The following is a 12,280-nucleotide window of genomic DNA, read 5'->3' as shown; positions in this document are numbered from 1 at the left end:
AAAAATGGTTGTATAGTGGGTTGCTATTTAAAAAAAATAAAAATTTTGTAGAACACAAAAACAAAAGAAAATTTCGAAAAATTTTATTCTTGATAAAAAATCACATGATAGTACTTTAACATTCATCAAATAGTTTTTCCAAAACAATAACCTTCAACGTAAAAAGTTAACCAAAAAATACCATTATTTGAATATTTTACACTATTTTACATTTAAGACTAACACTTTCTTAATTGTAAAAAAAATCTCATATAAACTACATGCTTTTTGATTTCTTATAAAATAATAATTTTTGGTTTTCTGTTACACATTATTTCTCATATGTATATGTATAATTCTTACAATTGTATTACTTGTGTATGATTTTGCGATTTTGTGATGGTGGACATGTCCAAATTTAATTAGGCGTGGTAAGGCGATAGGCCGAGTCCTTTATGGTCCCAAAGCCGCGATTTTATCAAAAATTTGACTTAAAATATGTTATAGCGCTTTGTCGCCTCAAAACTCGGTCGGTAAGATCAAAGTCAGCGACTAGATACTATTTAGTTTATCTCATATGTCTCTAACCGCGGTCACGTGACTAAAATAACCGAAATTTTAATTACGAGTGTGGTAGTACAGTAGGAATAAGCGTAGTACCTGTTCGTGCTCCCTGAGCAGTTTTTCTTTTAAATAATTTTCTCCACATACCGTGCATTTGTATGGTCCTGGTTTGGTATCTTGATCTTGATCTCCCTGTACTTGTTCATCGTCAAAAGGTTGAGTTTCGCCACATCCAGAACCACCGGATGCGGAACTGGCAGCCGTTTCATCTTCGGCTACTGGAATTTTATCAAATTTTAGTAAAAGTGCAAGAGCGTTGGAGGAGGAAATTATTAAATTGAGGAAACCAAAAACTGGGAGATCCGACACCTACAACGCGCGAACCGTGGGAAATCTCTCAATTAATGTAACTTACACTATTTTCTTGTCAATTGAAATTAATGATCATTTTTTGTTTATTTTGTTTTTGAGACCAAGAGATGCATTGATAATGTAAACTGCAAATGAATGTCTCTATACACATACGAATGAAAACCCTTTTGACAAATAACTGATATTTCCTATTAGGAAGGCGCTACATATAAGTAATGTAGATAAATGACTTCACATTTCCTTAAGGTTGTTATTTCTAAAAGGGCAGCCTGAATCTCTCCATTTCCATGTGGATAATAGAGTAAAATATCACTTGATAATATGCCTTGCGTTCTCAAATTGAGATGGATTGATATTTGCACCCTCCAACGCCCAAAAAATCCAACAAAAAACAACCTCACATTAATTTAATTTAATATGCAATTGAATTTACAAATTGTCACCTATTTCTAAAATTTTAAAAAGTAATTATCTTAATTGAAAAACAGAAAAAAATCGAAACCTATATTTCTAATTAATATGTTTTTCAGATTTTCAGCTAATTTCTTTAATTGAAACTTTTTTCATAAATACATAAAAGAACATCACACAGGATATCTCTTTTCGAATTTTTGAAAGAGCCACGAACTTGATTTTTTTTTAATAACTGTTACAGATAACAGGGTTGAAAATTAACTGGAAGAGTACTTGAAGGAATTAAAATGGCTGTTATGCAACGTTTCGTCTATTAACCATAGACATCAACTTTTTGAAAAATTACAATAATTAAATGCTAAAATTAAAATTTATAATAATCAGTTAAATTAGATTTAGAATTACTTACAGATCACGGCATCGACATGACACAATGCATGGAAAGGTCAAACAATAAGTGAAAAGAAAAGACGAGTCGATCTTTACAATAAAAAGTAAATATCGGAATACCAATAAGCAGATAACCAGATAACTTTCTTCATCAAAATTTAAGAAGCACCTTAATTTAATAGAAAAAATAAAAATCTATTTTTAATTTTTTACTTCGAGCTTTTTGATAAAATAACTCACAAAACGTTTAAAAAATACTACAATATTACAATAAACTTGTTTTATCAAATTTTTAGTAATAATTAATTTAATATAACTAAAAAACGAAGTCAATTTTTTATTTATATTTTTTCGCTGCTTATTTATTTTTTTATAAATCAAAAAATGTACAAGATGTCTCTGGAAAAACATCTAAATTATAACAAATCAAGAAGGACTTGATTTTTTAAATAACTACTAAAATAAACATGAGAAATTTGAGGTACCCTAACTTTGCATGTTTTAATTTATCTTGTTTGACATCTTTATAAAAGCCATATTTTTATAAAAAGGTACTATTTTTTACTATTATTATTCTCTTATAAAGATGTAAAATTTTACACTCAAATAAAATACAATATAATCTTCGATATTTTGTGTGAACTGTTTTATACATATTTTGAGCGAATTTATTTGTTTTAACTTTACTTTAACATAATTAAATGAATTTATGGGATAATTCTGCGTTTTAACGTTTATAATGCATCGATGTAACATCTCATTAAACGGTACAAGTTTCCAATATTAGTGCCATCAACATAACATTTAAATATTTTAATCCAGTTTAGATTTAATTAAAGACAGTATGTCGGCTTAATATCAAATCTTGATATCTCCATTTATAGAATCTCACTTAACTAAAGGTTTGAAAAAAAATTCAGTGCCATATTTTTTCTACTGAATTTTATTTTAAAATTGTTAAAAAAATACCTGGCACTTTAAATTCTCCTTCCTTTGTCGACTGTATTTTTTCAATCAGTAGTTCTAAGCGACTACTATTTCCCTTGAATAACATTTTCATTTTTATAAAATACTTCAATCACTCACTGCACAACACAGGTGGTTTGTATGTTTTCACGTGTAAAGTCTTGTGCTTACTGCTCTATCTGTGAGCCTCCCTCCACTGTGACAACCAAACTTTGGTTTGTTCAACGAAATATCCTTTATAGTTTTGCTGGGGGAAAGGATGGGCTTAAGGATTAAGACACTACCACTAAAAGGCGGTCTTTCGTTAATATTACCATTAAATACAAGATAATAGCATCTTCACTGTCTTATCGACCAATCAATTTGATTTATTTAACCCAGAGTTGCTCCAAGAGGTGATTACTGAACTAGAAACTTCAGTAATCCGATACTTTCATATGTTAATTACCTAGTCGGATTTTTGCCAGAGAAGGATCACAATCGATTCATTCATGTGTCGGAGGAACCTTGCAATTATTGGCCGCCTGCTAACGTGGGAGGAGTTTTCTTTACTTTCATTCAATAGATGATGCAACACACGCGAATTTTATTTAAAAACTTTGATTTATTGGCGCAAATTGACGGAAAACATGCCGATCACCTGTCCACTGTCAGACTGTCATTCCAGCCGTCAACTCCGATTATTCTCTTCATGTGAAAAACCACATTTTAGCAAAAAATAGGTACTAAAAGCGGTTCAAGATGAAAGTTGTATTTTTCGATGATGGTCGTCTCGTCGGTGATTTGGTGTTTTTCCGCACTAATTGCGATTTTATGTAAAGTTGATCAGCGAGCACCCAAGAATAGCAAATTGTATCGGCTGAGATCATAGAAACGGGTATTAAGACAGCATTGTTATCGGTAAGTTCTCGGAGTATCCGTATATAGAGCGTGGGAAGAAACAAGATTCCATGATCACATCTCAGGAAAAACTAGTGGAAGGAATCCGCCACCTAATGCAGGATTAGTGTCGGGAAACGTGCACTGCGAAATTAAACGTGCGTTACTTACGTACAAGATACCAATTTTATTTTAAAAAGAACTCGCTCCTTGTTATAGCGTTTTATTCGAATTATTTAACTCGAACACCAGTGATGATGATGAGATTTTTTGCTAAGGGAGAGAGGAACATTATCGACTAGCATTTTCCCATCGACACTTAGATTTGATTCTATTGTGAATAACAAAAACGTAGTTACATAAAGGAATGTCTTCATTGTTGAAATCTTTACATATTTTTAAATCACTAGTCGCGATTAAACCGCAACTGCTTTGTTCGTGGTCAATTTGTCTCGCTGGATGCACTAAAACTCCTCAATTTTCAAATAAAGCTGTCAAAGCAACGGACTTGAGGTTTTAAACTGTGTAATAAAATTATTGCTTTATTGGAAATGGCGCCCGAAGTCACGCGGAAAAATCATTTTACAATTTCTTGTTGGTCGGCACGAGGCTGGAATAATATTTTGACGGATGGATAAATATCAGCTGTCTAGACAGGTGGGCGTTCTGCTTGGTGAATCCCCTAAATGGGCGATTTTGATACACTCAAAGTGGGACCAGACGTATTGGGATCAACACCTCGCTTCGACTGTTTCACCTGCCAGATTTTTTCACAATTGTATGCTTAAATAACTTCATATCTTGAGAAAAAAATATTTTACATCAGGTTCTACGGAATCGTCTACTCTTCTTTTGAGCAGATGTATGTACATACAATTGTTACGTCAAGGCGCCGCAGGATCGCTCGTGGGGGGTAAATAGTATAGCGAGTTCCTAGGGGGGACCTCATACATTTGAACGTAACCCATGTGGGTGTAGCTGGTCACTTTTGGGTGGCCGACTCTCTGGAAAAAGTGCAGAACTAAATCACTGTCGTTCTTATAAATTTCACGGTAGAAACTTAAATCAATCTCTGAAACATGTGAAAAAGTAAAAAAAAAAAACATTTCGGTCAATGGACCATTCGATTCATCGATTTTAATACCACAGGAAATAATATATTCTTGGTCGTTTTGAGCAATTCGTTTCACCTAGTTTGAGTAAATCCCGTTGGCCTTAAATTTTCTGATCAATAGATCATCTTTACTTCCGTTATCTATGAAACCGCGAATTGTAAAAAATCGACATATATAGGCTGTCCGGCATCTCACTAGCAAAACACGAATAATTTTATTGTTATTTTGTTGGTATAAATCACGATGTAATAAAAACATGATTGTTTCGTCGTTATCATATATGATTAGAGCAGTTGACAAGCGTTAAAGTAATACCTGAGTATTGGTAATGAGGCGAAGCGTGTTTTTTGATTATCGAACAGTTTCTGCTTAATTAAATCGATTATGACAAAAAGGTAATGTAATGTAGAGGAAGTTGATGTGAAAAGTTTAAGAATTTTCTTGCGTCGCGGTGTGTGATCCATTTCTCATAATAAATTATTACATAAAAAAATTAATATAAATGTAACGGTAGCTTGGTGCATAATAAATAATAATGTTGGTTTGGTGAAACCGTTAGAGTGATAATTATTAGATATTGATTAGATTTGAAGCAGATTATCTTGTTTTGTTGTAAATAAAACTACCAATTTGCGTGTGAAACATCAGACGACACTCCACCTGAAAGGTGGCGCTAGTTGTCCGGAGAAAATTTTCCACACTCGCATGGTTCATCGATTTTACATTTGGAACCTGTTGCTTCGTAAAAAATAATTCGTAACTCTCTGAATTTTGGATCAGACTTTGAATCGCGTAATTGGAGATTTTGGTATGATAGATATAAATGAGTGATGGCTTGAATGGTCCGGAAAGAAATTTGATATTTTAAATGAATGGGGTGCCGGCGATATTAATTGTAGTATCCCATGAAAGAATCTCAAAATAAAACTCCCACAAGCATTCTTTACAATTGACGGTTTTGTCTGTGAATAATCCACATACAAAGACATAAACTTCGAATAAAGTCATCAATTTTTACGGTTTAATTTCTAATAAATGCGTTTTGAAAATTAATAACTAAATGAATCAAAAAATAATTGAAGTCCGGGAAAAACACCCGAACTGATGCAATTACATCGATTGGAATCGATTACCTGAAATCACGATCACGTTTTTTACTCGAAAATAAATATTCAATTATCAACGCATCGCTTGCTCGAAAACTAACAATATAACGCAAATATTTGAATTTGGCTTCTATTAATTGCCAGCTACATGAATTTTTACCCAAATTTACATATGTCGCAAATCTAAATTTAGAAAAAAAAAAAAAATGTTAGAGGTCATTCTGACCGCAGAATAATGAAACTGTCACGCAATGTAAATACGATTTGATTTGACCAACAACAAATTTGCCTTTTTGAATAAAACACATACAAACTCACAAGGACACAGGTTGCAAGTTAAGCAACTTATCTCTATCAGGCGGAATAATTAGCAAAGAAAGATTAGATTACACACAAGCGGGCTTTATTTCTCGCCTCAAGCTCTCATTCGTACTTCTGCAAAGTATAAAATATTATCAAGCATTTGTCTTTCGCGATGACTATCGCAAAACAAGTCAAACTTTTCAAACTAATTGGTGCTGCAAACCCGATTTTGACTCTAGTGCAACCACAAGACCGATTTTTGGCTCGAATATCCAACTTTTAAAACGAATTTCTAATTTGTTTGATCGCTAAGAGAAAGATGACGTGGAGAGAGTGCGGATTGAAGCTCGAACGGGCGAGGAACGTAAGTGGCAACAGACGCTGTGCGAGTCGAGGGTGTCAGGAGCGAGCCTCCTTGGGGATTCCCCAAGCAATCTCGGTCGTTTCCTCCCCAAGCGGCAAGACTCAATTAAACTTTAAGATGATATGCAAGCGCCCCACCACCCTTCCCCATTCTTGTGCCTTGACTATGTTCTCGTCGCTCGAAAGACTACCGGTCCATCAACCAGCCCGACCCGGAATTCCGGAATTTAAACCGGATAACACTAATACACCATATCATCCTTGAGACCAACTCGGCCACCACCACCATCCATTTACGCCGGACCTCTACCTATTGTGCCCTAATCCTCATTTATTCAACTAAATTTTGACACGTAAATAATCAGCCAAGGGCCGAATTTCTCACTTGCAAACTCAAAACCGGTTTGAGTCGAGTTGAAAATCGGTTTAGTGTTTCCCAAAACCGAAAACTAGAACTAGGGTATGCGTAATTGATCCGGTAATAAGGGATAAAGTGCGTAGATAGAAATGACGAAGAGAGATAAAGAAACGAAGGGTCAGGGCAAGTCTCTGAGCAGAGCCTCAATGTTCGTACCGCAAGTGAGTCGCATGGGGCGTCGCAGTACAGTAACTTTTAATTCCCTATTTACCAGTCTCCTACGGACGGTATAAGCTTTTTTCAGGAATCTGGCATGTTTTTGATTGCTCGGGTCGGGCTGGCGGGCCCTCTGCGACTATAACGGCTCCGAATGACCCTCCAAACACCCATAATACCGCTGCTAATGTTTTCTACCTTCAGAATTAACCTGAGGAATACGGATGTTAGTAATTAGAGCTCGAATGCAGTCTTTTCTTTTCCCAAACTCAAACCGCATTCGAATTGTTCGATTGTTCAACTGCTTCGAGTGGGGTTACACTGAATTTGTCTTTTGTGAATTGAGATTTAAGAGATCAAACTCTTTCCGACGCCCCGCATCCTTTAACGAATTTAAATATTTCATAATTATTATACCTATTAGGCTGACAATGACATGCCAACCGGTTCGACGGGTTGCAGCTTTATATTTGAATTTTTAAGTAAAGTACCTACAGTACAGTTTAAATTATTCGTCTTGCACTCAACTCAGAATATGATATTTCGTTTGAGATATGAGAAGAAATATGAATACATTGTTGCATATTTTGGTATAAAACAGTCCAGTTCCGATTACTGCCGAGTTTTAAAAACATATAATTCTGGGTTTATGAAAGCAGCCATGTCTGTGGGCCCAGATCGGTGCTAGTCGAGGCCTTCGGGAGCAATCGGCCCGCTGTTGTATTACTGTCTAATTCAATGCATTACTGGTGCCTTGTAACTGGTCCCTGGGGCCCTATTGCTCCGTTTGGGCGTTGTGCAATTGTCCGACGCTATCGACGCCATGCTAGGCGCCATCAGCCATCCGAAGACGTCGACATATCCAACCTACTTACCCTCAAATCTATAGAAAATAGATCCAACAGAGCAATTGCGAATTTTTTGTTCTTTGCAATGTCGTTGTCTTATCCAACATTAGAAAAATATAAGCTTGTGTCTTTCGAATGCGTCGGTTTTAATAAAAACGTGATGTCCCACTTGAGGTAGTATAGTCATAAGTACATATTCGCTGTGTGAGAAACAAAACTTTAGTGCTGTTTTGTGGCAATATCGGCTTCTAAGGGACCATTCAAGCATTGTTTCCTAACAATAACATTCCTCCTTACAAACCACGAGAGCGAACCAACACTGCGAACGACCGAACAACCCTACGAGGAGGACTCACGAGAAAAACTATTTAAATGTCAACACCAAATTGATAATTCAATTACAGCCCTCTATAAACGCAAACAATTCTTTGTCTGAATGATGCAAAATAAACAGCGGTGAACCGACTTGATGCTTAAAAACTAAAATTTGATTTCGGTGGCCAAAAACCAGTGTGATATGTGCTCGATTTATTTTCTGTCATGCCACCAACGGTGTAGTTGTGCCCCGCTGGGGGTTTCAGCACCCTTCTGTGTTATCCGACGATCAACGGGAGGCACATTATACATTACAAAACAATACTCTCCGCTTGCTTACTCAATTGTAGAAAACTCACACTGCAAAAAAATGCAGGGGTGATAAATATATAATAATATAAATGTTATATCTGCGACACGAATTCATGCAGCAAATGATAGCCATTCCCATGAATAAAAGCGTGCACGTGATCTAGTTACTACACCTGCTATTGGTGCCATCCCTAAATGCTTGTTTTATTGCTATATATAAAAATTGTTTATTTATTGTCAATGAGAATATTAACTTATTGTTTTTACGGATGACGTAAGAATATGTTATAAATAATTTTGCATCTGCAGCAAGAAAGAAATCCCTAGTTTTTACCCTGTGATTTGTAGGTCCGTACACGTGTTGATTTTATGATCTTGCGTGTGCTTGCACAGATATAACCTTTTTAAATATTAACAAAACAAGGTGGGGAAGTCGTTAAACTTCTCCTATGAGAAAATGATACTGCAAGAGAAAATCACAAAAGCACTTTTACTGTCACAAATTTGCATTTTATAGAAATTGATTCCTTATTTATATGGTGCATAAATAACTTGAATCCGTAAATGAAATGAAACTGATTCAATTGGTGATAATCGAATATAAACGTGTGACAGCTGTCAAACAGGAGTTTATTGTATACGGAGTCGCATCTGAAACACCGTAAGTTGGCATCATACAAGTGTCTTTTGCGACAAATCATGCGACAAATAGTTTGTAATTGAGTAATTGAGTAAATTTGGGGTAGGTACCCCAAGTGTGCTTATGTTGGTGATTAATTTGCAAAACGGCTATTCGACACTTAAATATGCACAGACTTTCTGTTGAATCGATTTTGGTGCTCGTATTTTAGTTTGAAATGTTGTGTGTCACTAAGTTTCAATTAAATCAGGCAAAAGCTAGAGAGAATGGCGTACACTGGACATAACAACATTTTACACTTAACATGTCCGCGAATTTTCAAACTCTGCACTCGTCACATGGTTCTCTGCTCATAATTAACTCTACTAATGCAGTTTTGTGTACATGTTCCCTCGATATCCCCTCATTCCGCTTTCATTTGTATTTTATACTCCTGATTTAGAATGACATTACTTCAACTACTTTGATATGAGCCACGACCACCGGTTTTAACCTCCCAGTCCAACCATGTTTTATGTAAAATCAGTTAAATACTGCGCTGACAATTTTCAAAGCTTTTTGATCACACGAAAAGTTGTGTGGTTAGTTTTCCCTTAATAAAAATCAAAATGGACACGTTTTGTTAAATATGCGTCAAAAAAGCCAAATGTCAGATTTGCGATTAAATTTGGAGGTTTATTTCCGTCCGGCTATGGCCATCATTTATTCATTATGCAATAAGGGTTGTGCGCGCCACTCTAATGGTGCTAAAAGAAGGGCACAATCCTGAAGACATTTGTTATGTACCTTTACGTCACCCTCGTGTCTTCTACCCTTATTAGGACAATCCTCGATATAATAGAAAGAAATATGAATATTTAACTCGTGATGACCGTGATGCCGATCAAACTTTGATTTCGTAGTGCTTTTAATCAAATAACTAATTTAGTAACAAAAATCAACATTTGATTAGATTGGTTAAAATTCAAAAAGCATGTGAACACTACGTTCACATTTGTTAACTGCAATAATTATTTCACTTGTCAATTGTTATTTATAATTAAGAATATTTAAATATTGTTTAAGTGAATAACCGAGTCAGATAATCGATGCTTTTAACGGAGCACACGCCTCTCCTGGGCTTATACAACATTTAAAAGCATGTCTTTTTCAAGTTTGGACACTGGGATAAAGGGATTGTCACACCTAGTCTGCATTTTCGCATATATGATTAAAGGAAAAGGTTACCTAAAATTTTAATTAACATTCATTATTACTAAATCTGGATTTTTGTTTTAGGGAGGTGACTCAGACAAGTGCTTTACTATTCTAACACCTTCAAGATTTAAAAATTTAACGCAATTAAACTCTGTTTACCGTGGATCAGCAAATACTAAAGAAAACATTTTCTCACAAAAATATTCTTTAGATGAATTGCACCTAATTTTTGTAGAAATATTTTGAGAAAAATGTTATTTTTGTAATTTTCGAATGATTTTATTGACATTCTCCTGTTTAGAAAAAAATACCAATAAAACGTTATCTCTGTTAGGCATATCGGCTTTATTTGTTCGTTTTTTAAAAATCATATTTTACCAATAAAAAATGCTGGAACTAATAATTTTATCTTTAGAAACCTTTGTCAATGACGCTTCTTGTTTGATTTGTTAACAATTTTTTGCCTTCAGTTCTGCTTTCGTTAAGAGAAAGACTGAGAAAATAAAACTTTCCTTACTGTCGAGTGTCAACATGCTGGAGTGTTTAAGATTTCTTAAAGTTGCAGATTAAGTGCCGTCACAAAATACTTCTGCGAATTCTACTGACTGCGCCAGTTAAGAAACAAGACTTGGTTTTCTAAAAAGATATTAAAAATGAATATAAATATGTATGTACTTAAAAAAAAAATCAAACACTTTCTGTTAGTGTTTATTTTGGGTTTTCCGCTTTCAATTATTTCTGTGTATTATCTTTATTGAGGTGAAATAAGAAAATGTTATGATTATCACAAGAATAAAATGTTCTTTTTTTAATATAACTCAAAATTAAGACGCTTCTTGATTCTCAGAAATTTATTTCTTGAGAGTACGTTTTTTTGAATATTAAAAATAATTCTTTTGGAAAATGTACAACACTTAACATTTTGTCGAGGCTTTTAAAATATTTTTTAGGAGACTCGAATCCCGTTAATATGAGTTTACATTTGCCACTGCTTCCTTGATGAGTTGATGACTCAAAATATATGCATACTAAAACTTTATAAATTCGCTATGGTATTTTTTTATAATATACATAATATGTTATTGTTAGGGCGTGTTATTTCGGTATTTTTTGCAATAACTAATTATTTTATAAAATACCGACTTTAGTATATTTCATATTTTAACCTATAGTTATCAAAATTACAAAATACAGTATGAAATAAACATTTCGACAGAAATAAATTTGGTATTTTCGGAATTTAGTCGTTATGTACATACGTTAGATAACTAGTTTTTTTTTTAATTCTGACTCACATTCTGACCAATAAGAAAAAAGTCTCACAATTTTTTTTAAAACTAAGGAACACGTGTCTTCAATATAGTTGTGTAGTTTATAAATAATAATCAAATTTTGCAACGTGCTATATGAGCCTATTCTATAAGTGTCATAAGGGCGGTCCTTGTAGGTACAAAAAGTAAACAAAAATTATATTGTAATACAGTCTTATTAACAAATGAAATGATTTTTTCTTTCTTATGGGAATATTAACTTATGTTATAAACGACAATGTTACATTTATCTTTATTCCAAAGGTGTCTAAACTTATGTTTATTATAAGAAAATATCTTTTTTTGACAATTTACTTGTTTTTAATTCCTCAAATTATGATCTTAGTTTCTGCAATAAAAAAATATAAAATAATACTTTTATTCTATATATTTTATTTTGTACAGCCACATTATTTTATAAAATAACTGATTAAAATATGAATAACAAAACTATTCTATATTTTAACTACATCAGATCGGTATTTTATAAGTATTTAGTTATTACATGAAATACCAAATTTCACGATTTAATTCATAATCTAGTACAAACTCTATTCAAAATGATGAAAAATTAAATATTCTTTTACATTTTGTGTACCATTTAAATAAATGGGCGTAGCACTCGCCAAATTA

At 33.8% G+C, this 12,280-nt stretch overlaps 1 protein-coding gene across 2 annotated transcripts in view; it reads right to left on the bottom strand.

Annotated features, from left to right (window-relative positions):
• The window catches only part of LOC123006619 (zinc finger protein 423 homolog), a 31,825-nt gene that overhangs the window by 7,469 nt on the left and 12,076 nt on the right, over nt 1-12,280 (bottom strand). Inside the window, exons 1-2 of one of the 2 annotated variants that reach the window (XM_044401235.1) lie at nt 2,689-2,821; nt 640-821 (exon numbers count right to left, since the gene is read on the bottom strand). In XM_044401235.1, the coding sequence (XP_044257170.1) occupies nt 640-821; nt 2,689-2,779 (273 nt within the window). In that variant the 5' untranslated portion in view covers nt 2,780-2,821. Of the gene's footprint in view, nt 1-639; nt 822-2,688; nt 2,822-12,280 lie in introns of those variants that run through there. The other variant, XM_044401234.1, reaches the window with a different exon arrangement.

Source organism: Tribolium madens, unplaced genomic scaffold, assembly GCF_015345945.1.
Source record: "Tribolium madens isolate multiple individuals breed KSU strain unplaced genomic scaffold, Tmad_KSU_1.1 Scaffold_2;HRSCAF=44;Tcas5.2_LGX, whole genome shotgun sequence".
NCBI lineage: Eukaryota > Metazoa > Arthropoda > Insecta > Coleoptera > Tenebrionidae > Tribolium > Tribolium madens.
Note: the sequence above shows the minus strand (reverse complement) of the source record. Positions and strands in the feature narration are given on the sequence as shown.